The sequence below is a fragment of the Eptesicus fuscus genome, chromosome 16 (assembly GCF_027574615.1).
Source record: "Eptesicus fuscus isolate TK198812 chromosome 16, DD_ASM_mEF_20220401, whole genome shotgun sequence".
NCBI lineage: Eukaryota > Metazoa > Chordata > Mammalia > Chiroptera > Vespertilionidae > Eptesicus > Eptesicus fuscus.
The window spans coordinates 45,248,878-45,274,340 of record NC_072488.1 but is presented as its reverse complement, the minus strand read 5'-3'; the positions used below and the strand labels follow the sequence as shown (position 1 = coordinate 45,274,340).

General features: G+C 52.8%; 1 protein-coding gene across 1 annotated transcript in view; it reads left to right on the top strand.

Annotated features, from left to right (window-relative positions):
• Positions 1-25,463, top strand: part of SLC4A5 (solute carrier family 4 member 5) — a 68,952-nt gene that overhangs the window by 37,625 nt on the left and 5,864 nt on the right. The window contains exons 7-22 of the mRNA XM_008147429.3: positions 228-283; positions 3,419-3,576; positions 4,248-4,335; positions 5,290-5,444; positions 5,819-6,004; positions 7,081-7,255; positions 9,270-9,403; positions 10,043-10,314; positions 12,645-12,703; positions 16,236-16,436; positions 18,343-18,456; positions 19,427-19,588; positions 20,394-20,572; positions 21,837-21,909; positions 24,026-24,094; positions 24,955-25,128. Of these exons, the coding sequence (XP_008145651.3) occupies positions 228-283; positions 3,419-3,576; positions 4,248-4,335; positions 5,290-5,444; positions 5,819-6,004; positions 7,081-7,255; positions 9,270-9,403; positions 10,043-10,314; positions 12,645-12,703; positions 16,236-16,436; positions 18,343-18,456; positions 19,427-19,588; positions 20,394-20,572; positions 21,837-21,909; positions 24,026-24,094; positions 24,955-25,128 (2,255 nt within the window). The remainder of the gene's footprint in view (positions 1-227; positions 284-3,418; positions 3,577-4,247; positions 4,336-5,289; positions 5,445-5,818; positions 6,005-7,080; positions 7,256-9,269; positions 9,404-10,042; positions 10,315-12,644; positions 12,704-16,235; positions 16,437-18,342; positions 18,457-19,426; positions 19,589-20,393; positions 20,573-21,836; positions 21,910-24,025; positions 24,095-24,954; positions 25,129-25,463) is intronic.

The following is a 25,463-nucleotide window of genomic DNA, read 5'->3' as shown; positions in this document are numbered from 1 at the left end:
AATGCATAAATAAGTGGAACAACAAATCCATATTAATAAATTAAAATTTAAAAAGAGAGAGAGCTGCCGTTGGAGGGAAGAAAAGAGAGTGGAGGCCAGCTCAAGGGGGCTGCAGGATCAGGGGAGAGGGGCTCTTCCTTTGCTTATGAAGACGGAAAGCACGTGTAGGGAAAGGACCTGTGAGAGCCTGGCTTCCCCTGATGGACCTTCTTTTCCTTCTCTCCTAGGTCACGTCCAGAGCAGAAGCATGAATGATATTCCTCGCACCCAAAACCCAGACCAGGTAGTGAAGCCCTTGCACTGGGCTGCCGTGAGGGGCCAGGGCAGGAAGAAGCCTTTGATTCCATGGGCAGGGCTCCACGCTCATGAAGGAGCGGGAGTCTCCAGGAAGGACATGGCGGTGGGGAGGGCTCTGGGCTGCCTGGTGATTCTGCCCACTCCATCGCTTGGGTGTTGACTGAGCCCCAAGTAGTGGCTCTGTGCCTGGCCCTGGGAGGGGTGGGGAGCAGAGAAGCATGGCTCTGAGCTTGGGATTTGTTGGAGAGAGACCAGCACGCAGTTTCCCCTGCTGTATGGCGCACAAGTACCTCAAAAGATGGAGTGGGGTATGGGCTGGTACAGACTCGCAGTGGGGCCTCCCTGTGGGGACAGCAGTGGTAGCGAATCGTTGGGACCGCCCAACAGCGCGTCTCCTCCTGGGCTGGGCCGGGATAAAGGCAGCCCCTGTCTCCCACCAGCCTGGCTGACATCTCTCGATGAGATTTCCTACAACAGGTTGAGCCCATGTTCTAAGGCCCACAGCCCGGGGACCCTGTGGCTCCGCCCCTTGGGGAAACCCAGAGGAACCCCCTCAGTTCCAACCCCTGCACATCTCAAGGGCAGAGTCTCATGGTCCCCTGGCTTGTGCCCCCAGGAGTAGGGAGAAAGGTGATGAAAGAGACCTGAAATCTGGTGAAGACTTCTCAGGAGCTTGGGCGAAGGCCTGGCCTTCAGGGCACCCCAAGTTTGGTAGCCGGCAAAACAAAAGCAGCCCCTCACATCAGTATCACAAGGACCGTTTGGTGGCCAAATAATAAAATAACAATAATAACAGCATCAACCAACACTTAAACCCACACACTGCACGCACCACCCATGCATCGTGAAGGTGCTATATCATCTCCAATCTACTGGGGAGAGCATTGAACCTTAAAGCAGTTAAATAACACGTCCAAGTTCATGCAGCAGAACCATGACTTGACCCAGACAGTCTGCTGAGAGCCCTTAATTTGGAAGTGACTCAGCACTGAGTATTCTGGGATATTATTTAGAGAAGATCCCCACTTTAGCACACAGACAGCGGGGCCAAGATAAGGAAGCATTGCCTAGTCAATTTTAATAAATGTCTCAGTGGTGATAAGAACAGCAGCTGTCACTTTCCCCAGGATATGCTGCCTTGATTTAGGGACTGGAGCCACGTCCCACGTCCCACGTCCAGCTCTCCTGACTGATCAGCTGATACTGCTTCTCGGTACTATTTGCAGCAGCAAAGGCTTGTTGTGGGAACAGCGGTTTGTCCGCCAGTGGGCGCTCTTTAGGTTCAAACCCAGAGGCGTTTGCTCTGCAGGCTCTTCCTTCATGGCTCCACGCCTGTCCGTGGGTTCCCGGTGAAGCAGAGGGTGGATTCAGACACAATAGTTGTGTGTGGTCACTCGACAGAGCTGGACCAGACTCCCTATGGGTTCAGCAAAGCCCTGGTCCAAACCATGGCCAAGCCAGGGGGCCAGAACGGCAGCATGGCCCATTTCTGGGATGTCCCCACCCCAGCCGGCCTCTCTACCAAACCTGTCACCACCTGCCAGGGAGGACCACGGCCCCGTTTCAGCTCCTCCCCTCCCCTGGATTATGAGTGTGCTGTTGGGCTGCCCCCAAGCCTTGTTGCTTTCAAAGACTCCTTCTGCAGGGCACTCCTGCCACCCCTCCGCTCCTCCTGCCCCCGGGACCTGCTCCCCGCCTGATGCTTGTGGGCACAGAGCGAGCAGGGGGCTTCGGCTGCCCGGGCACACCAAGCCCTCCACCCTGAAGAACACTGCTTATGAATCCATCAGCTGACTGGCTGGGACAAAGGGACTTTCTGAGTTGTGAGGGCTCTGGCCTTCCCGCTAACTCCTGGCCTCGCTTGTTCTCGCTGCGTTCGGGTCCTTGGGGCTGTTGCCTGGGTGGCTGTAGAGAGTTTTCGTCTGGGGTTGGATGTAAAAGATTACAAGGGTGCAGCCCTGGCTCACATGCCCTTTCTCATGCTGGGAGGCCACCCGGCCCCATGGGCATCACACCCACCATGAGTGTGAATCGGGGACATTGAGCTTATGGGAAACGGGCATTTCTGTGCCCACAGGAAAGACCTAGGAGAAATGGGTGACAAGCTTGGATCTCCCATTGTGGAGTCCGTAGGATCTCTCTGAAGTGCTCACCTCTAACTTCGGGGCCCTTTCTTCCTTTGATGGCCACTGTGGACTTCCACCAGCCCTGCCCTCCCAGATGCTCCCTCCCCACCCTCTCTCTACAAAGCTGTCTCTGTCCCCGACCCATCCCCTTGCTGCCCAGAGGGAAAGTGATCTGAAAAATGAGTGCATCCGAAGATGTGAGCTTGTATGTGACCCTCCCTGGGCATTTTCTTCGTAAAAGAGGGCCCAGGAGGAATGGCGTCATAAACACAGGTGGTGGGAATACGTTTGGGAAGAGGACTTGTCTCCAGCACCTCTCCCATCAGCCCCTTGCTCTGTTAGACCTCCTGCTCTGCACAGACACTGGCCAGAGGGACTGGCCAGAGGGCACCTGGAAAGTCTCAGTTGTAAAGTCTCAGAAGCTATGAGTTTCCTAGGACATCCCCTCGGGGTGACTTGGGGGCCCAGAAGTCTCCCACAGACTTGGAGGTGTGGTCCAGGGGTTCCTGTGAGTCAGGAAGCGGTGGCAAAGGGAAAACACGGTGCATCGGCCAGGCCATCAGAAGGGGGCCCATCCCTTCCGCGGCCACCCAAGGTGAAGGCCGAGGGGGAGGGGTGGGAAGCTGCAGTGCAAGGGCCGAGAGTCCCTCTGCTTGAGCCGCAGGGGCTGCAGGATGAGACCGGACACCCAGCAAGTCCTCAGCTCACACTTCGGTTGAGCAAAGTTTTTACTCATCAAGGAATGTCTTAAGGATCAAGTCGTTGCCTGCTCCTCCCCATCTACACAGGCTGAGTTGGTCCCTGGGGTGAACAAACATTGAGTCTCCTCATCTGCAGAAGCGGGGAGAGTGGTTATTTCTCTCTGTCTCTTGAGACAGGCTGGGGGAACTTTTCCAAGTTAGGGCTCCACAGCAATCTGAAGGGGGTGAGGGAGCGAGAGCTGGAACCCCCGCAGGTGAGTAACGATGGGCGCCTCGTTCTCCCTCCTTGACCAGCGGAAAAACAAATTCATGAAGAAGATCCCCAAGGACTCAGAAGCCTCCAACGTGCTCGTGGGGGAGGTGGACTTCCTGGACCAGCCCTTCATCGCCTTTGTGCGTCTCATCCAGTCGGCCATGCTGGGAGGGGTGACCGAGGTGCCCGTCCCCACCAGGTGAGGCCCATTGAAACCTGCCCCCCACGACTGCCTTCAGGCGACTAGCTGTCCATGCAGTCAGCATGCAGTGCTGGTGAAGACAACCCCAAAACAGAGAGGGACAACAGGGAATTGGCTGGGGAGGGAAGTCATTTGACTTGGGAAGAGTTTTAGAGCGTTTATTTAAAGCAATCACTCGAAAGCAGGAGCCGACAGCTGGGAGAGATGCTGTTGGGGGCCCTGGGACACCAGAACACAGTGAGGACGCTCAAGGGAGAGCTGTGGGGGTGAAGAGGAAATGTCTCTCCAAAGCAAACATGGGAGTCAAAAGAGGAAAGGGGCCCAGCTGGTGTGGCTCAGTGGTTGAGTGTCGACCTATGAACCAGGAGGTTATGGTTCAATTCCTGGTCAGGGCACATGCCCGGGTTGCGGGCTCAATCCCCAGTAGGGGGTGTGCAAGAGGCAGCTGATCAATGATTCTCTCTCACCAATGTTTCTATCTCTCCCTCTCCCTTCCTCTCCCTGAAAATCAATTTAAAAAAATTTTTTTAAAGAAGGAATGGACAAGTTTACAGCCAGTTAAGAAGTTAAGAATGGATACTGTTTGGAGCCAGAGAACCCTTCTCTTCACCTGCTTCTGTTTTTCCTTCTTACTTTCCTCCTCCTTCTCCTCCTTCATCTCCTTGCAGATTTCTGTTCATACTGCTGGGACCTTCTGGGAGAGCGAAGTCCTACAATGAAATTGGCCGAGCCATTGCCACCCTCATGGTAGATGATGTAAGTGGCAACGAGAAACTTATTCCCAATGTCATGGCTTCTGAATCAAGCACTGAGCCTTCACTCATTCATTTATCCAATAGGCATATCGAGTACCCGCTGTGTGCCAGGCTCTGTGTAGGTGCTGAGGATTATGAGGATGAGGGAATACTCATCCTCATAATAGTTGATGCCCTTTAGGAGCGTCAACTGGGCGGGGAGCCAGACATATAATCCAGGAAGTCCTGGTGGACTTCACACATGAGGGGCTTTAAAGCTATGATGAGCAGGAGGAGGTAGATAGACCCACTATGAGCCTGGGAGGCAGGCATTCCAGACAAAGGGAACGGGGGCCAAGGTTGGGAGACAGAGGAGCTGGATGGAAGTGGTTCAGTGTAGGCTCAGTGTTAGAGCTTCGAGAGCAGGAGGTGGCACAGAGAGGCGAGTCAGAGACCACGCTGAGCCTGTGGGCGGAGCCGAGAGTGCACTCTCCCAGGAGTGATGGAGAGCCTAGAGGCCTTTAACCACAGGCAGGATCCCATCAGATCTGTAAGTCAGAACGAACACTCTGGAGACACGGTGGAATGAGGCAACCGACCCTCCAAGGATGAAAGGCTGGGAAGTTACAAACAGATTTGAAATAGCTGAGCTTCCCGTGCAGGCTCTGCACAGGTCTTCTAATGAGCGTGCTCTGTGCAAAACTGAAAGCAGAAAGGTTGCCACGCAACAAAAGTCCGACAGCTGGACCGCGGAGACCTGGCCTTCATATCCAAGAGGGATCAGCTGCCCTCAAGGCTGCTGTTTCCCAGTGGCCTTGTATCACCTGCCGGGTTGTTGTTCTCATTTCAAAATCTGAGAGCAAATTGGCAGCAGGAGCAACGGATCAACGCGATTTTCTCCCGGCGTGCTCCCGTGCGGTGGGTAACACGGAGACGGCGGGCAGAGAGCTGACCTTCTCCTCCTCCTCACGGCCAGCTCTTCAGCGACGTGGCCTATAAAGCCCGCAATCGGGAAGATCTGATCGCTGGCATCGACGAGTTTCTGGATGAGGTCATCGTCCTTCCCCCTGGAGAATGGGACCCAAATATCCGCATCGAGCCCCCCAAGAAGGTGCCCTCTGCAGACAAGAGGTGAGTACGTGAACGGTGGGGTGGCGAGGGCAGGGAGTGGCACAAAGGAAACTTCAAGTCTGGCCCTTTCTTTTCTCTTTTTGGATTTAAAAGGAAGATGTCAGCATATTGGGGTTTATACCTTTTTCCCCCAGTTTCACTTTATTTATCTCTAAAAAAAATCAGAAGCAAAAATGCTGAATTTAAACATCTATAAAATCTGGGTGACCTGTGTGTGGGTATTCTATCATTTTCCACGTTTTTTCTCTGTATTTTAAGATATTTTATAATTTTTGTTGGAGACATAAGAGGTATTCTGGGGACAGTCGTGGGGGGTGTTGAGCTCTTTCCAGGATTGAGAGCCACACTGTCCCATGTCCCCCTTCTTCTTCCAGGAAATCCGTGTTCTCCCTGACCGAGCTAGGCCAGATGAACGGCTCTGTGGCGGGAGGCGGTGCGGCTGCAGGAGGAGGCCCTGGAGGTGGCGGTGGCGGTGGCGGGGTCGGCGGAGGGAGCAGCATGGATGACAGAGAGATGCCGGCCAAGCACGAAATCGGAGAAGAGCTTATCTGGACAGGAAGGTGCCCACCCATGTGTCTCCTTCCCACCCTCCCTGTAGGAACCTTCCCCACCTCTCCCTGCAGCGCCCACTCCGCACCCTGAGGTCTGGCCCAGGGTCTGGCCATTGCACTCTTTTCTTCCTCACACCCTCGAAGCCCCTCCTGCACCCAGCAAAGGGGTTCCCACAGGAGAGGACAGGCGGGACCCAGCACAGGAATGGAGGAACCAAACTTTTCTTCAGACGCCCCTTTACCTCTATTAGTTTTCTGGGGCTGCCACAAGCCAGTGTCAGAGACGAGGTGGCTTAAACCACAGAACTTGATTCTCTCGCAGTTCCGGAGGCTGGAAGTTCCCAGTTGGAAGGTCAGCAGGGCTCTGCTCCCTCTGAGACCCTGGGGGCAGTGCTCCCTGGCATCTTCCTAGCTTCTGGTGGGGCCGCCAGTCCTCGCGTTCCCTGGCAGCAGCTGCGTCGCGCCCGCCGCTGCCTCCATTGTCACACGGCGTTCTCCCTCTTCCGTCTTCACATGGCGTTTTCCTCTTCTTGCGGGGACGCCAGTCATATTGAATTTGGGCCCACCCCACTGACCTCATCCTAGCTTCACTGCCCCTACTGAGGCCCTGTTTCCAGATGAGGCCACATTCACAGGTACCAGATTTTAAGATTTGGGAGAACACAGTGGACCTGTGTTGTGATCAGGGCTGTCTCTCCCTCAGATTCGGACACAGCCGTGTTTACCGAGCACAGGTGCCCCGCGGGTGATCAGGGACGTGAGGGGGCGGCCGTCTGTGGAGCCCCGGGTGTCCGTTCCCCATGGAATGTTAGGTCTACCCCAGGGCATATTCCCATCAGGCCTTCCCTCTCCCATCCACGCTGTTTGTGACCACGCTTCTCCGTGGACATGGCGTTGACCACAAACTTTCCGTCCTAGGAGAATTCTTCCCTGGTCTTAAACGTTCTGGTGGAAAGATCCTTGCCCCCACCCACTCCTAGTCAAGTTCCCTGACTCACCCCAGACGCTGCAGCCTCCTGTCAGCAGCCCTGCCCCTGCCCTGGTGTTTGTGGTGAGAAAGCAGCGCGTGGGCCTGTCTTAAGCAGGTGCTTCGGTGGCCTGTGCCTGGATGTCAAGAGGAAGCTGCCCTGGTTCCTCAGTGACTTCTACGACGGCTTCCACATCCAGTCCATCTCCGCCGTCCTCTTCATCTACCTCGGCTGCATCACCAACGCCATCACCTTCGGGGGGCTCCTGGGCGATGCCACTGACAATTATCAGGTGTGTGTGCAGGACGTGAGTGCAAACCTCAGTAAAATCCGCTGCCACTGGGTGGCAGTAAGGAGCTTTGTCCTAAAATCTCCAAACCAAGTCTCCCATCCAGGCTCAGACCATCACTTTTAGTAATCCTTTACCCTTCAAAAGATTAGTAACAAGATCTTAAAAGATCTAAGGTGAAATCATGTTACTAAAGACTAAATTTAAGGACTGTGTAAATCAAACTTTTAAGGCGAATCGTCTGCTCTGTTTGATACTTTGCACACTGCTTGAATGAACTTAACACAATTAACGAGTTGTTGGTTGTGGCCTTCTCACCAACCTTAAATTCTTAACTTGGAGTTAAGACATTTTTAGAATAATGGTAAACTGTTTCCATGACAATACAGGCCTCCCTGGGGAAAACACCCGCTCAGCAGACATTAGCCTGAGCTCCAAACAAGGGTCTTCTCTGAAGGGGGCCCTCAAGAGAGAACCACTAGAAAGCTCAAAATATTAAGGTGAAGACACGGTTTCCCAGATAAATTGAGATGAACCCCTATCGCCAGCCCACTCCACTCTCCTGAGCTGCAGGTCCAATATCCAGCTGCCTCTGGGCATATCCACATGGGGTCCATATGGGATCCCCCAACTCACAGGGTCTACATGGCATCCACTATCTTCCCTCCAGACCTGCTGTTCTACCATCACAGCCGGTGACACCATGGTTCTACCATCACAGCCGGTGACACCATGGTTCACCCCATTATCCACATACCGACTCATAAACCCAGCTTCCCCAAGAGGCCCTCATAACATGATCATACTTGCTCTCACACCTCATCTCCCAGTGTCCCCTTCTCAGATCCCTGTCCGCCACACTCATTCTGCATTGATTTCCATCAGCCCTTTTTCATCGTTCAGTTCCTCGAAGCCATGCTCCCTTCAGGTCCAGCCTTTGTATAGAGTGTTCCCTCTCCCCGGGACACTCTCATCACTCCACTTCCTCTCTGATCAGTTTGTGGGTATCAGCTTCCACACATCTACCTCTGGAGAGGCCTTCCTCACCACTCCTTTACTCCTACTGTGTGCTCCTCTGGCACCCTCGCCTCATCCCAGCTTCTCACACTCCTCAGCAGTGGTTCTCAGCAAGGGATGATTTTGACCCACCAGGAGACATTGGGTAATATCTAAGATAGTGTGGGTTGTCATAACTGGGGAGGGGTGCTACTGGCATTTAGTAGGTAGAGGCCAGGGATGCTGCTAAACAGCCTGCAATGCACAGCACAGCCCCCACACAAAGAATTATCAAGCTTGAAATGTCAGTAGTACTGAAGTTGAGAAACTGCTGTATAGAGATTGCCTGGTTACTTGTCTATATCTCCCACTAGACTGAAAATGCATGATCTTGTTTACTGATGGGTCCCCAATAGTTAGCACAATGCCTGGCACATAGTAGGCACTTAATGGATTCTGAATGAATGAATGGTGGTCTAACCTCCAAAAGCACCTAGTAGAATGACTGAATGATTGGATGGATAAATGGGCTGTCCTCTGGGAGTAGAATGGGCACGGGGACAAGTAGAACCATTGGCATCTCTGTTTCCTAGGTCCTAGGGTGCCAAAAGGAAGTCACACAGGACCTTTATCCCAATGGAATTAGAGTGATGTGGGGGATTGTGGAGTAGGAGATGGGGAGCAGAACTTGGGAAGTAGAGGGCCTAGAACCGTGGTCGGCAAACTGCGACTCTTTGGCCCCTTGTGTGTGGCTCTTCCACAAAATACCACGGCCTGGGCGAGTCTATTTTGAAGAAGTGGCATTAGAAGAAGTTTAAGTTTAAAAAATTTGGCTCTCAAAATAAATTTCAATCGTTGTACTGTTGATATTTGGCTCTGTTGACTAATGAGTTTGCCGACCACTGGCCTAGAATAAAGGGTGAGCACCATGGCCTGGGTCCCTGGTGAGATAGGTGTGATCGGTTTTGTGCCAAAAGATGCCTTCTGCCTCCACGGAGCCTCACGTTCCTTGTGCCCCCAGGGAGTGATGGAGAGCTTCCTGGGCACTGCCATGGCCGGCTTCTTGTTCTGCCTCTTCTCGGGACAGCCTCTCATCATCCTGAGCAGCACAGGGCCCATCCTCATCTTCGAGAAGCTCCTCTTTGACTTTAGCAAGTAGGTGTTCCTCGGGCAGTCTGCCGAGACTGGGGTGGGGGAAAAACCCCAAAGGGGAGGCAGGGGTGAGCAGGTCCAAAGCTGTCTTCACCTGTGCAGAGAGGACTGGCAGGTGGTCCCTCTGATTTCCTCTAGCCACCTGCCTCTAAGTCACCTTCGTGTACATTAGCATAGCGGACAGGGAGACATCCAGGCAAGACGAGAGGAGAGAATTCACAGCACTCTGCTTGTGAGCAATGATGACTTGGAAGTCAGTGCAGGGCATGAAAAGTTGAGCTGGGGGTCAGAAGGCTCCATTCTAACCTGGGCAGCCATGAAGCCATTCTAAGGCCTGCCCCAGCCGTCAGTCTGAAATTCCTTTTTTTTTTTCCCATTCACATGTTTGTTACCAAAATGTGAGAACTGAGATGTCTTGGCACCTTCCTGTCACCCCATGAGATCCTTTTTCAGAATTCTCAAAGACCAGACAACCCCACCCAGAAATTGTCCCAAGTGTCCCTGTCTCCAGTCCGCTTGCAGTTCCTAGGAGGGCATCTGTGCCATAGGAGGGACAGATGAGTCATTCAGGTGGTGTCTGGGGAGCCAAGCACAGCTCAGAGCCCTGGGCTGGAGGGCCCCCCACTTTCCTCTGCCTTCCAGAGGCAATGGCCTGGACTACATGGAGTTCCGCCTCTGGATTGGCCTGCACTCAGCCATCCAGTGCCTGGTCTTGGTGGCCACGGACGCCAGCTTTATTATCAAGTATATCACCCGCTTCACTGAGGAGGGCTTCTCCACCCTCATCAGCTTCATCTTCATCTATGATGCCATCAAGAAGATGATCAGTGCCTTCAAGTACTACCCCATCAACATGGACTTTAAGCCTGACTCCATCACCGCCTATAAATGCGAGTGCGTCGCTCCGGACACAGGTGAGCAGTTACCCCAGTGGTTCCCTGGGCCCCCACCCACCCACCCTCTTCCCCTCATCTTGTGTCTCTTCTCAAATGCAGGAGGGCGAGCTTGCTTTGAAGGGCACCTACTTGTCCCAAGAGAGCAAATGCAGAGTCTTGAAACCCGTGTTTGGAAGAAAACCTAAGGGGACAGTAACTCTAATGAGGGTCATGCTACCAGAGCACAGGGGTGTAATCAGAGAATAAAGGAACTGGAGCCAGGACAAGTTGTTTTGAGTAGAAGAATATGAAAAGGAAAGTTCTAGACATGTAGGAGACTGGGGAGGAGGTAACTAACTGAGGAGGGTTTCTTTCCCAGTCCACGGACCACTTGCTTGCGAACGGTTCCATCTCCCCAGTGTTACTGCAAAACCAAGTCGGTCTATGGCACAGTCACTCATTGTCACCCTTCATCACAAAAGCTTGTTTGGGGCACTTTCTTTTTAAATGTAATCTTGTTTCCATCGTAACTGGTTTGTATTCTGTTTATGGATGCTGCACACACTGACTTGGCTGCTTTCAACCCCAAGTGAGTACCATTTACAAACACTAGAATTTCAAACTGTTTGATACTGGGACACTCTCTGGACTTTTCCATGTTATAATTCTTCCTTCTTCATCTCAAAGCCGCTTTCCGATAAATCCTACCAAGTTCCCTACATAAAAGAATGGCTAAGCCTAAGCAGAAGATGCCCCAGGAGTATCTGGTGTGACTGGCATCTGGTGGGACTGAGCTCACCAGGCCCAGGCAGTAGCTGGAAGTCCTCCTCCGCTGAGTGGTAGACTGGAGCCAGCCTTCTTGCCACCTTGTCTATTCCGTTGTTAACTGTGCATCACGCCTTCTTGGTCAGTGGCGTGAGGAAAGGCAGCAAATGTCCCTGATTTCTAGGAAATGAAGCTTTCCTCAGAATAATGGTAACAACCCTCTGGGGCAGCGGTCACCAACCTTTCGGACCTTACGGACCACCGGTTGGCGACCGCTGCTCTGGGGTGTGGAGCTGCTAGGAGTGTTGTGACCTAGGTCGAAGCTAAGTCGCTTAGCCACATCCAGCCCAGTTTCCCTAGAAGTGAGCAACGTAGAGGGCCCTGTGGTCACATCCACCCACGACAGCTTGTTGGGGGCTGACGGGAGCTTCGAGAATAGCCTCTTCTGCCCTCTGGGCTCCTAACCACAGCCAGCAGGAGCTAGATGGGGCTGGCAGTGCATTTCAGATTTGTCACCAGCAAACTGGCGGGCAGGCCTGCTCCCTCCCCAAACCTGCTGCAGAGATACCGTTCAGTCAGCCTTCCCTGGAGGAGGGAGGCGGGAGGACTTGGCCCTTGGGCACCCATGCAGTGCAGGAGCAAGAGGGAGGGCAGAAGTGGCCCTCCAAGACCTGACTTGGTAATGAGTGGCCAGAGCCCCCAGGGCAGGCCTCACAGTTCCTCTCAGCTCTTCTCACTGCCCTGATGGGACCCTCACGTGCTCCACTTAGCGTTAGGGATGCTGAGGCTGGACTGGGTTTAAGCTTCCTCAGCTCCCACTGGAGCAAGCGCAGACTAGAGACGATAACATCAAAGCCAACCAGCTCTTCAGGCCCAGCTGACCTAAAAACCAACCAACCAAACAAACAGAAATAGCACCAGTGGACGGGCCAGGGCCGGGGAGAAGGGAAGGGTGTGGGGAGAGGAGGAGGACAGGGAAGATGCTCGCTGGGTGGAGCTGGGAGGTGTCTAGGCTCCGGGCCAGCCTGCCTGGGGTGGGTCACGGCTCCTCCAAGTACGAGCTGTGTGACCTTGGGCGATGGGCAGGTTACTTGACCTCTCTGGGCCTCAGTTACCTCATCTTTAAAATGGCGGGATTTCTGTCAGATTTAGGAACTTAGCCAGATGGTGTGTGTAAAGGCTTGGCAAGGTGCATGGCATAGAGTTAAGTTCTTTGAAAATGTTTAAAGACGTGAGTCCAGTGGCCAGTAAGGATGCAAAAGGCACGTTATTCACTGATTTGTGTCAGCCCTTGGTCTTGGCAAGAGCTCCCTTCCTTCAGGTTATAGAGCCAGCCCTTCAGCATCAGAGAGCAGCTGCCTTAGCCCGGCCCGGCTGGTCTTGGAGCTGTGGCCCAGGCCCCCACCACCTCCCTGCCCCCTGCTGTCCCTGGACAAAGTGAGGGGAGTGCAGAGGGGTGGGGGCTCGATGAGCACCCTCACTACGGAGCCAATCCCTGGCTCTATGGGACTGGAGGAAGATGGGAAGGGTGGGGGCCCTGGGGGGGTCACAGGCCCCCTGCCCAGCAGTTGCTGACCCTCCCCATGTCCTACGCTCACCCACAGCGAACATAACCGGGTTCAATGCCTCAGCCCTGCTGCCACCAAACACCAACACTTCTCTGGTAAGTCCTTCCTCTTACCGCTTGAGAGCTTTGTGGGGAGAGTGGGGAAGTTGGGAAACTGAGGCCATCTTATGGCAACCCAGCTGCCCGTCAGGGTCCCCTGTGGAGCCTTGTCAATGCACATTTTAATTTTATGTACATTCTGTCAAAATCCCTTTTTATAACATGCCTTATTCCATAAGATGTATGTGCATAAATAGCACACACACACACACACACACACACAGGGGAGGTAGACATGAGGAATAAATAAGGCTGCATAAACAACGCTGTGAACAGTTTCCCATCCACCTTTCTTCCTCTTCCTGACTTTCTACCTGGGATCCCCAATTCCCACCTGCAGGCCCCTCCCTGTTTACATCATATTCATGCTCCCCCCCTCACTGTGTCTGATCTGTCCTTCGTGCTCAGGGGCCGCAGGCCCTCAGACCTGGCCTGCTTTTCCCAATAATAATGAGCAGTAGCCCTCATTATTAGGAGGGAAAAAAGGAGAGTAATTTATAATAACATTGAATGTATATTGTAAAAATTTAACGTGTCAAGATTCAGGCTCCAATGGTGGGAAGTCCAAAACCAGGTGAAGGGTAAGTTGGCGCTCGGGGAGGTTCTTGAACCTCTCATGTCCCCAAGGTCGCTCCTTCAGTCACCCCGCCGCAGGTAGCTGCCAGCTCAGTTGGCAATTTAACCTAAGATTTTTCAAGTATCTGATCGTGAGAGAGGAAGAATGGAGTCAGCCAGCGCCTGTGTCTGAACACTTGTTATCTGCAAGGTGCTGTGTGTGCTGTGAGGGGTAAGAAGACATGTAGGAGCAGACCCGGTTCTGCCCTCAAACTTGCTTGTCCTAAGCCTGTGGAGATGGACCGGAAAGTACTGGACAGCACACGCAGAGCATGCCATGTGTCAAACACAGGCCACGCGTGTGCTTCCACGCTGGAGAGGAAGGCCTCCCGGAGACCCTGGAACGCCATCTGGGCTTAAAGGTCGGGAAAGTTGCTTCTGTAGAGAGAAGCACATTCCCATTCCAGTTGAGGGACCAGCATAGACAGAAGGGCACAAAAGGAAAAGCACAAACCTGTCCAGGACAGTGAGTGGACCACCGGGCTGAGACAGTGTGAGGTGGGGGTCGTGCAGGGAAACCACAGAGATGAGCTGGGAGAGAGACGTTGGGCCAGACCAACGGAGAGTAGAGGCATGCTACCCTGCAGGGGCATTTTTAATTGCGTCAGTGATTCAGGGACACCTGACCATAGATGGCTGGGCCTCTCTCTTCGTGTGTTTTTTCTCCCACCCTGAGCTTTCTCACAGCACCGTGGCCTCACGGTTCCAAGAGGGTGAGAGCAGATGCTGCAAGGCCCCTTGAGGCCTCAGCTCAGAACCTGCTCAGAGCCACTTCCTCTCCATCCTGTTGGTCTCAGCAGGCCCCGGGGAGCTCCGATTTAAAGGGATGGAGAAATAGACTGCACCTTTTGATAAGAACTGTCAGTGTCATGTTGCAAAGGAGCGTGGACACGGGGAGTCATGATTAATTGGGGCATTGTCATTATGGCAAACTACCATGCTTATCTTAATCCACACATCCTACCTAATAATAGACAAATATGCAAATTGACCATACCTCCGACACACCCACAAGCCACATCCACAAGCCAATCAGAGCGAGCATGCAAATTAACCCAAACCAAGATGGCTACAGCCACAGAGAGCAAGGTTTACTAGGTAACAGAGGAAGCCAAGCTTTCTGCCTGCCCTTGCCAGGCCTAAGCCTCCACTCAAGCTACAAAGTTTCAATTATAGAAGGTAAATAAATTCAAACAAATGGCGGCAGATTGGAGCTTGAGAGAGCAGGCCAGGGTTGCCGCCGGCAACAGGGGAAGCAAAGCTTTCCACACACCCTGGCCGGGCCCACCCGCTTAAGGCAACAAAGTTTCAATTATAACCCCAACACAAATGGCTGCTGGCCTCGGAGGGAGCCCCAGGCTTGGCTTCGCTCCAGGCTACAAAGTTTCAATTGTAGAAGGAAAATGAATTCCAGATACCAGGGCCTCCACTTGGGTTGCCAGGGGGTGTGGCCAGCCTGCAAACCACCACAGGCCCCTCACTCAGGCTGCCCCATGCCCCAAGGGAACCTCCACCTGATCCGGGACACCCTTCAGGGCAAACCAGCTGGCCCCCACCCCTGTACCAGGCCTCTATCCTATCTAATAAAAGAGTAATATGCAGATTGACCATCACTCCAACACACAATATAGCTGCCCCCATGTGATCAAAGATCCTGCCCCCATGTGGACACAAGATGACCACCACAAGATGGCCAGCAGGAGAGGGCAGTTGGGAGGCACCCGGCCTGCAAGGGAGGGCAGTTGAGAAGGACCAGGCCTGCAAGGGAGGGAAGTTGGAGGTGATCAACCCTGCAGGAGAGGGCAGTTATGGGTGACCAGTCCGGCAGAGGAGAGAAGTTGGGGGCAAACAAGCTGGCAGCAGAATGGTTAGGGGGTGATCAGGCTGGCAGGCAGAAGTGGTTAAGGGCAATCAGGCAGGCAGGCAGGCAAGCAGTTGGGAGCCAGCAGTCCTGGATTGTGAGAGGGATGTCCAACTGCCCATTTAGGCCCAATCCCAGTGTGGGATCGGGCCTAAACGGGCAGTCGGACATCCCTTGAAGGGTCCCATATTGGAGAGGGTGCAGGCTGGCTAAGGGACAACCCCCCTCCGTGCACAAATTTCGTGCACCGGGCCTCTAGTCCATTATAATTGCAAGCATATGTTTACTTCATTATGTACGTTTCTGAAATTTACACATTAAATTTTAAAAAAATATGTTAAATCTTATTATAAAACACTCTCCTTTTATTCTTCCTTTTATTACACTTAGAGACATATATGAATATATATGTGGATATATATGTATATATACATATATGCATATATGTACACTTAGGAACATACATATGTATGTATACATATGAATATGTGTATAGGAATACACATAAGAATATATAATATACATTTCTCCATATTTATACATATAAAATGGTTGTGTGCCCTGGATTTTTGGCATCGGGGACACCAAAAGGGGAAGTGCCTGAAGCAGCTGACCCAAGAAGGGTCAAACAAGGGTGGGATATAAGTCCCAATATGTGAAAGGGTGTGTATAGGGATAGGAAAGGGAAGAGTAAGTGTGAGACACTCCAGGAAGGAGGTGGCCTGAGCTGGGAGCGAGGCCTGCTGAGAGGAGGGCATCCCACCCTCTGTGCTTCTCCTCCGTGCTAACACAGCGGTGCATCCTAGAACACAAATAAGAACACATCTCCACTTCTAATCGCCCAACGGAGCCTCCTGTTGGTCCTTCCTTAAAGCAACCTGTCTCCAGGAGCATCATTCTGTTGCTTGGCCATGGGGTAGAAAGGCTAGGGCCCCTCAGAGAGCAGGAGGGGCATGTGGGCTGCCTAGGGACGGCGGGGGGGGGGCGGGGGGAGGGCACAGTTGACCCCTGAGGATGGCCCTGACCCTTTCTCTCCTGTGCTTGGTCTCCAAGTACAACCCCCTTAACCTCACAGAGCTGGACTGGTCCCTGCTGAGCAAGAAGGAGTGTCTGAACTATGGTGGGCGCCTGCTCGGGAATTCCTGCCAGTTCATCCCAGACCTGGCACTCATGTCCTTCATCCTTTTCTTCGGGACGTACTCTATGACCCTGACCCTGAAAAAGTTCAAATTCAGCCGCTATTTTCCTACCAAGGTGAGCTCACCCTGCAGTTAGAAGGGGACCTAGAGTCAGACTATTCACAAGATCTCCCTGAAAAGATTCCCACCCACTCGCAGGATGGACACATCAGCACTGGCTCACTGAGGTTCTTCAGGTAAATAGCCCAGACTTGGAGTCAGAGAGAACTGGGTCCCCTTGTTGTTAAGTACCCTTGATAACACTTGGTATTGTCAGACTTTTATCTTTTTGGGTAGTAGTTCCTCCTTGTGTTTTTTTAAATTTCCATTTCCCTGATGTGTTGCAACTATCTTCTCACACTCTTTTATTGGCCTTTGTAACTTTCTTAATGATATCTTTTTATTAATAGAAATTATTAATTTTACTATAATCAAATATATCAAAATTTTCCTTGAGGAAAATATTGGACAGAAGATATTCTATTATGTTATCTTCTAAAATTTTTATTGTTTTCCTTTCATATTAGATCTACAATCTATCAGAATTGCTTTTGACATATAGTATGAAATAGTATTTCTTTGTTTTTGTATAGATAGATAGTCTATTATTCCAGCACTTAAAAAAAATCTTTCTGTCCCCCACTGCTCTTCAATGCTTCCTTTGCCATTTATCAAATTTCACACATGATGGGGTCTATTTATAGGTTCTTTATTCTGCTTTATTGGTTTATTTGTATGCCAATATCACAATCTTATAAGTCTGTATATCTTACAGACCAACCTCTCCCTCTTTGTCCCTTTTTTCAATAATGCCTTGGTCTTTTGCATTTCCAAATAAGTTTTAGAATCGTCTTAAATTTCACCAAAATAAAAACTTATTGGAGTTTTTTTTTTTTTAATATATTTTATTGATTTTTTACAGAGAGGAAGGGAGAAGGATAGAGAGTTAGAAACATCGATCAGCTGCCTCCTGCACAACCCCACTGGGGATGTGCCCGCAACCAAGGTACATGCCCTTGACAGGAATCAAACCTGGGTCCTTCCAGTCTGCAGTCCGACACTCTATCCACTGAGCCAAACCGGTTTCAGCCTTATTGGAGTTTTGATAAGATTATATTGACTCTACATGTCAATGTGGGGGAAAATGACAACCTTCAAATTTTGAGTCTTCTGATCCATGAATATGGTATACCTCGCCTTTTATTAAGATCTTGTTTCTTTCCATAATGTTTGAAATTAATTACATATGCTATTTTAATGCCCGTTTTAAAGGGGAGTAGGAGGTACAGGGAACGAATTCATTGTGCCACATGTAGCCTGCCCCTGCCCCTCCTAATTGCTTTCCCTATTGTTCTCTGGAAACTGCTGTCTCTGAAGAGATAAGGTGACAGGGTAGCCGGTGGTGTGGAAGGGCGGTCAGAGGACAGGGAGATGAGGTCCAGAGCCTGGCCTAGGATGGGCCTCCTGAAACAGAGAAGCAAGAGGCTACGGACTCTTAGTGGAAAGAAGGTCTGAGGGTAGCCAGGGGTCCTCAAAAGAGTTGGGGGCCTTCCCTCCCAGCCTGGGTGGCAGTGCAACAATCTGTCACACATTTTTAGGAGCTAAGGTTTTCTTCAGAGTTCAGCCATTGTCCTTACCATCACTGTTGGGTGACCCAGTTCAGTCTGTCATACCAAAAAATGTCAGCGATGGCTGCCATGCCTTATGCATAACAACAGTTCCCACTGGACTAATATATGCCAAGCCCTTGGAATGCATCATAGCTCACTTATGCCTATGAGGTAGGCGTATCCTTATCTTCATTAAACAGATGAGGAAACCGAGGCTCTGAGAGATGACGTGCTTTCCCAAGATCACATAGCCAGTGAGGGCTGAGCCTAGGTCAAGCCCACACTCTTAACCATCCTCCTCTTTGCTGCCTGGGAACTAGATCCACCTGCAGGTGGGTGGGTAATTTCAATCACTTGCTCATCTTTCTGCAGATCCGGGCCCTGGTAGCTGACTTTTCCATTGTCTTCTCCATCCTGTTGTTCTGTGGGATCGATGCCTGCTTCGGGCTGGAAACCCCCAAGCTGCATGTGCCCAGTGTCATCAAGGTTTGCTCTGGGCAGTAGCTCTGCTGCTCACCGGCTGCAGATCCGGTCCCCTCTACACTAACCCGACTGTCAGGACTCCCAGCCAAGTGACCCTGCGGGTTCTCTGTGCACGCTCCACCCTTCCTGGGCAGAATGGCCTCCCAGGGGAGATCCTTTGAGCTGATGGGTTGGGGCTATATTTACAATGAAACCCCACTGTGTGGCCACAGGGTGGGGAGGTGATGGAATCTAGCTGAAGCCCTTGATTGCCACTTGAAGGCCTACAATACCCTGACTCCTGGCAGTCTGCAAGCTTGGTCACATGGGTTCTGTTGAAAATGACCCTTTAGAACAGTGATTCTCCAAGTGTGGTCCCAGACCAGCATCAAGAGAACCACTGCTTCACAAATCCTACCCCCTGCCCCCACCCCCAGAGTCCACAGTTTGTGCCATTTGCTTGTAGCTAAGTTTGAGTCCCACTGCCTCCCAAGGAGCACCCTCCTTCTATACTGGGCTGGGAGGTACAGGTTCTAGAACTGGCCCTTCCTGACTTTGAGGGCTTGACCTTCACAATGTCACTTCAAGGTTCTCCTAAGGAGCTCAAGCGCACCCCAGACAGGCAGTGGGCCCATCAGAGTCTTTATTCTTGCCTGTTGGGCCTCATTTCTGCACCTTTTTAGTTTGCAATTAAGTGGTGGCTGCAAGCTCCCTCCCAACACCCTCTGCCTGTGCACCTCCCTGTTTCCTAACCAACCCCTGGCAGCTGCCACAAATGATCCCGTTACTTCTGCAGACACGGGGTCCTTCCCCAGTCTGTCTGCCTCAGGCTCTCTTTGTTCTAAAGTTGCAGGTGTCAATGTCCTTAAGGGAAAAGATTGCACTTGAAAAGTGCCCCAGGTGGAGGCAGGAAGGCAGGGAGAGTGGGGCCCTGGGTGGCAAGTGCACTGGGACAAGGGAGAGAGGAAAGGACCCTCTCTGTTTGCTCCACTAGCCCACAAGGGCAGACCGAGGCTGGTTCGTGGCCCCTTTTGGGAAGAACCCGTGGTGGGTGTACCCAGCGAGCATCCTGCCTGCCCTGCTGGTGACCATCCTGATATTCATGGACCAGCAGATCACAGCGGTCATCGTCAACCGGAAGGAAAACAAGCTGAGGGTAAGGCTGGTGCTAGGAGCAGGGGTACAACCTTCCTCATTCCACAAAGTCAGAAGGAACGAAGGGAGGGTAGATGGTGCATCTATCAAAACTCTGGGCCATTTCTGAAGCAATATATGAGGCCAGAAGACTGAGTTCTGGTGTGTGGGGAGAAATGTGACCTGCAAATGCAATAAGGCCACCAGGGCCAGAGTGACTTGATCCAAAGACCAGGACCCAGTCCAGCGTGGGCCACTGGGCACCTTCTCCCAAGGAGACCCTCCAGCTCTGTGCCTCCTGACAGTGACCTTGGGAGTCAGAGCAGATCCTAACGGGATTTTGACCCAGAACCATGAGGCAGAGGAGCATCCTTAGTTCTTCTGGTTCTTGCAACGCCCCACCCTGCCTCTGGGTCTGGGGAGATTCAGGCTACCCTCTCCCCCATCCCAATCTGGACCACTCTAGGTTTGGTCTAGGGCCTGTCCCAGCCAGGCCCCCATTCGGGAGCTGCAGAGATATTGTGGCCACTGGGAGGAGCCCTTCTTCCCAAGGACCCCAGCCCAGGGCCTCTTCAAGTCTGAACACCCCTCTCCTCCCTCACCTTGCCCCTTCCCTGGCTCACCAACCCCTGAGGCTGATGAGGCCTGAGCACTGTAGGATGGCAGCCCCTCAGCAGTCCCTCTAGAGTCTAGAAGGTCAAGGGGAGCCCTGAACCATGCTCCACCAAATGACTGCTTTGGGGAGATTTCTGTCAAACCCCCCCCCCACACACTCCCCGTCAGCAACAGGCTCCTAGACAGCTCCTCCTCTCCTGCCGCCCCTGCAGAAGGCTGCTGGCTACCACCTGGACCTGTTCTGGGTGGGCATCCTTATGGCCCTGTGCTCCTTCATGGGGCTCCCCTGGTACGTGGCTGCCACCGTCATCTCCATTGCCCACATCGACAGCCTCAAGATGGAAACCGAGACCAGTGCCCCAGGGGAGCAGCCCCAGTTCCTGGGGGTCAGGTAGGTGGGGCTCTGGGCTTGGGGACGCCCTGAGCAGGAGTGGTCAGTTCGGGGGAGGGGAAGCAGGTTTCTTTTGCCATCAAGGTATTTGGGCAAAAGGGGCCCCTGTCTGACAGCTCAGGAGCCACACGGAGAGCAGTGACATTCCTGAAGGGAGGGGGGAGGGAGATGAAAATTCAGCTCTAAGTGATGCTTTTTGTCCCAATAGATTCCAAGCACCACCGTGGCCCGTATCCACACTCTCAGCTCTCGCCTATATGGGCCCCTCAAGAGCCCCACAGGCCGCTTCTGACCTGCCCCTTTGTCTCCTCTCCAAGACACCTGCCCTCACCACCCCCCAAAGCCCTCCTCTGGGTGGGGGTCCTGCTCAATCTCCATTCCTTCAGAGAGCCTTCCGGACCGTCCCCACTCCTGGGCTGTGGCCCGTGGCCTGTCACCTCCATTCCTCTCATGCCCATGGCAGGTCCCTGACCTGTTTCAGACACAGAAGCACACCCTCCCCCTCTGAGGTTCTCCGGGGTGAGCCCACCCCACACACTGGCCTTCTCAGAAGTGGCTGTCCTAAGAGCTTCCCTCACTGCCCCAGGAGACCCCACTTTCCCAGTCTGCCCAGAGTGAGACTTCTCAGGTCAGGGCAGGGTCCCCTCCCAGACCCCCGAGCCCCAGACAGCTGGGCCTGAGCAATCTGCCCAGAGCCCCCAGCTCCCACCTGCACCATGTCTGGACCTGGGCACACGGGAGCACACACCTGCTCTCCCACCCCTCGGTCAGACCTGCTCCGCCAGCAGCCAGGCCCCCTCCCCCCAATCCTCATTAGTCGTGCCCTACAAATGTGGGATCTTATTATAGTCAAAGGGCAGGGGTGGTAAGCACTTCATATCCCATTTCATTCTCACAACAACCCAGCCCCCGGGTGGGTGCCACTATCTCTCTCCTACTGACGTGAAGACACTTAGGGCCTGATGCCACACAGCTAGTAAGCGGCAGAGCCCCCCTAAGTCTGTCGGGCTCAAGCACCCCCACTATTAGTCACCACACTGGACAACCTCCCAAACACCCCTACAGAATACCCTCGCCTCTGTCGGGCTCCCTCTCTTCTCCTGTGTGTGCTCAGCTGGGCCTTGAGCAGCAGGCTTACTCTCTGGAATGGGGGAACAAGGCAGAGGCCAAGGCCTTGGCCATGACCTTGAGGTGCCCAGAGAGGGTCATGGAACGGTCATGGAGCATCTCCCAGGCTACCTGACCATGTGCTCTTCTCTGCCAGGGAACAGAGAGTGACCGGCACCATCGTCTTCATCCTGACAGGAATCTCCGTCTTCCTGGCTCCTATCCTGAAGGTGAGGCCCTGCACCCGCCCCCAGGACGCTTTCTGCCTGGGAAACCACTGGCCTGATGCCCCAAAGGTGGGGCAGGGTCCCCACATGGCCCCTAAAAAGGCAGGATTCTATGAGGTCAAAGAGGTGTTTCATCATCATCATTGCTTTCTGGAATATTGTGTCATTTATTATCAGCAGCCGTTGGCCTCGCTGTTCTATCACACCCCCCCCCCCTCCCCGGGTCCACCTCACCTTTCTGTGAAATGCTGCCCGCAGAGAGTTCTGCCAAGGCCCATCGCTTAGATCAGGAGCTTCCCGAGCTGGCTGTGAGTCCACGTTGCTGTGTTTATGGCTCACGAGAGGCCTCCTGGCTTTAGAACTTGCAGGGAGGCTTCTGTACGTGTTCTTGGGGCCTGTTTGCTGCGTTTCTGTCTTGCGTGTATTGGGCACATAGTGACTTTTCCCAACACGGTCTGAAGCTCCTCTGGCTCACGTCCCTCCAGAGCAGCCGGAAGAGACGAAATCATCAAACGGGAGTCCCTTCGGAGTGTGTCCTCACTCCGGGATCCTGGGGGTTAGGACTTCCGCACATGAATTTTGGGGACACAGTTCCGCCCATAACACCTATCAGCGGCCCTTTTCCCATAATCATTGCCCACAAAGACTGTCTCGAGTTCATCTGAGTTGTAGCTGCCCCAATCGTATGCAGATTTCCCCCCTATGAATATCTCAGAACGACCTATTCAGGGTGACGGTGTGAAGAACAAAAACGGAAGAGCCATGATGTTAATTGATTCCTTTGCCATGGGAAGTATTTCTGGCTTGAGAACTGGTGTTGTTCCTTTACATTCTTACCTTGTTTCATGATACGGCAAACACCTCCCAAGCCGTGTACAAGCGGAATGATGCCATGGCCCCACAGTCCTTTCTTTCCGCTCAGATGTCTTAGGTTTACAGCGTATGGGTCCAAGCCATGCTTTATGTTCAAAAGATGAACACAGTCTGATTTCTTTTAAAAGAGGATGTTTGTTTGGCTAGATTTATTGACCTTCTGAAATAGTGTCTAACCGTTGGGCATGGTACGTTGGTTCTCCCACGTCACGTGCTCCAATACAAAAACCCTGGGAGTGAGGCAGGGCAGCCTGGTTCATAATGACGAGCCGCAGGAGCAGCTAAAGTGAAAGGAAAGTAGAAACACAGCTTAGAGAGACCGTGGAGAAATACCTCAAAAGGCTTCTAAAGAGTCATAATGGTGACTACAGGACAGTCCAATGATATGATCCCGTTGTTGAAAAAGTAAGCCATCTACCTGTGAGCACTAGTGGTGAGTTGGTGAATAGTGGTGGTTGGCATGTACATTGTTTTGTTTCTTCTTGTTTTCTTTCTTTTTTTAAATATCTTTTTATTGATTTCAGAGAGGAAGGGGAGAGAGAGAGAGAGAGCTAGAAACATCCATGATGAGAGAGAATCATGGATCTCAGCTGCCTCCTGCAGGCCTCCCACTAGGGATCGAGCCCACAACTCAGGCGTGTGCCCCAACCAGGAATCGAACCGTGACCTCCCGGTTCATAGGTGGACGGACGCTCAACCACTGAGCCATGCCGGCCGGACTGTTCTTGTTTTCTTCATATGATCGTGTGTGATGCATGGGTTTTGTTAGTCAGCAGGTACTTCCTGCTGATGTAGGTCACTCACTAAAGGGGGCTCCCTACAAGCTGAGCAGCCCCGCTTTGGGCCCTCAGCTGGGGCTGGAGGTGGGAAGGGGCAGACAGGAATAAGCAGGGGCCTTTCTATGGAGCTTCCCCATGTTCCAGAAGCTACGTCTTCAGACCACGTGGCTCTCCAGGGCCCGAAGCAGGGGGCCAGGCTGGGGGAGCACTGCACCCTGGACTGGCCACCCAGCTAGAGAAGGCGGCAGAAGAGCCCCAGAGACCATCGCCTTCCCCACTGGCACTCTGGCTCCACATCTGCTCTCAGACCCTCAGGTCCTCCACACCCAGCTCCTTCCGCCTGGGGGAAGCCGGGCAGGCAGGCTGCCTCTGTGACCTGGCAGACACTTTCAGACAGAACAGGGCAGCCCACAGCTTGCCCCAGGCAGAGGCTCAGCCCAAAGCTCTGCTCCCCTCTCTCATTTCAGTACATCCCCATGCCCGTGCTGTACGGAGTCTTCCTCTACATGGGCGTGGCCTCCCTGAATGGCATCCAGGTAAGGCCCTCCCCGTGGGGTCAGCGCTCCAAGTCTGGGTCCGTGTCACCAAGACCCCAAGTGCTCGCTTTCCCAGGTCAATGAAATAATGATGGTAATGGTAAGACTGCCATTGACCCTGTGCCAAGTAAAATAACTATACCGGGCACTTCGTAGTGTTATATAATTAAATCTGTGTGAGTAGGCCCTCTGATACCAATTTCGTAGATGAGGAAACTGAGGCTCAGAATTCAAAACTCAGGTGGGGCTGACTCCAGTGAGCATTTCACTACACCTCTGACTTCTCTAGGGTAACTCTGGCAGATGAACACACTTTGTTTCATTCTTTTTTTTTTTTAAAATATATTTTTATTGATTTCAGAGAGGAAGGGAAAGGGAAAGAGAGCTTGAAATATCAATGATGAGAATCATTGATCAGTTGCCTCCTGCTTACCCCCTATTGGAGATGAGCCTGCAACCTGGGCATGTGCCCTGAGAATCGAACCCTGACCTCCTGATTCATAGGTCGATGCTCAACCACTGAGCCACACCGGCCGGGCTGGTTTTGTTCTTTATTTACCATGATATACCAGGATGTTTTGAATTACTTGTGTTACAATTAAGTTGCATTTTCTTTGACTGTGGCCGGTATTCATCTGTGGCCAGTTCCAGGGCCCAAGCCCTCCCCTGAGCTCTCGCTGTGTAAGATCTCGCTGTATGTCCTCCTATACTTCAGTTCTCTCTCTGTGCGTCCTTAACACCTGACCCAGGGCTCCCTTCTCTGAGGCCCCACTGCAGCACCGCTCCCCCCCATCCCAAGCCCCCAGCAGGGCTCCTGGGTCCCCACTGCTGGCTGAGCTGAGCCTCTGCTTCCTCGCCAGTTCTGGGAACGCTGCAAGCTCTTCCTGATGCCGGCCAAGCACCAGCCGGACCACGCCTTCCTGCGGCACGTGCCCCTGCGCCGGATCCACCTCTTCACTCTGGTGCAGATCCTCTGCCTGGCTGTGCTCTGGATCCTCAAGTCCACGGTGGCCGCCATCATCTTCCCGGTCATGGTAAGTGAGGTGGGACTGGCCTCCCCTCCCGTTGGAGGTCCGCTCTCGCTTTCTCCTCCCTGATGGCCAGACTCTGGTCAGGCAGGCACACAACAAGATTGGAGCTGTGAATGCAGGCCAGCTGGGGCGGGGCAGGTGGCGAGGAGGGCCGGGAAGGTGGTCTGTGCGGCGGTCAGACCCTGCAGTGACAATTCACACTCCCACTTCCACTCAGCGCAGGTGGCAAAGCTCAGTGAGAGTGCAAAAGCCACCCAACCGCCCGGCTCTAGGGCAGGATGGCGAAGCTGGGCAAATGTGACAAGGAGACTAAGGTCCCCACTGCTGACATTCAAACC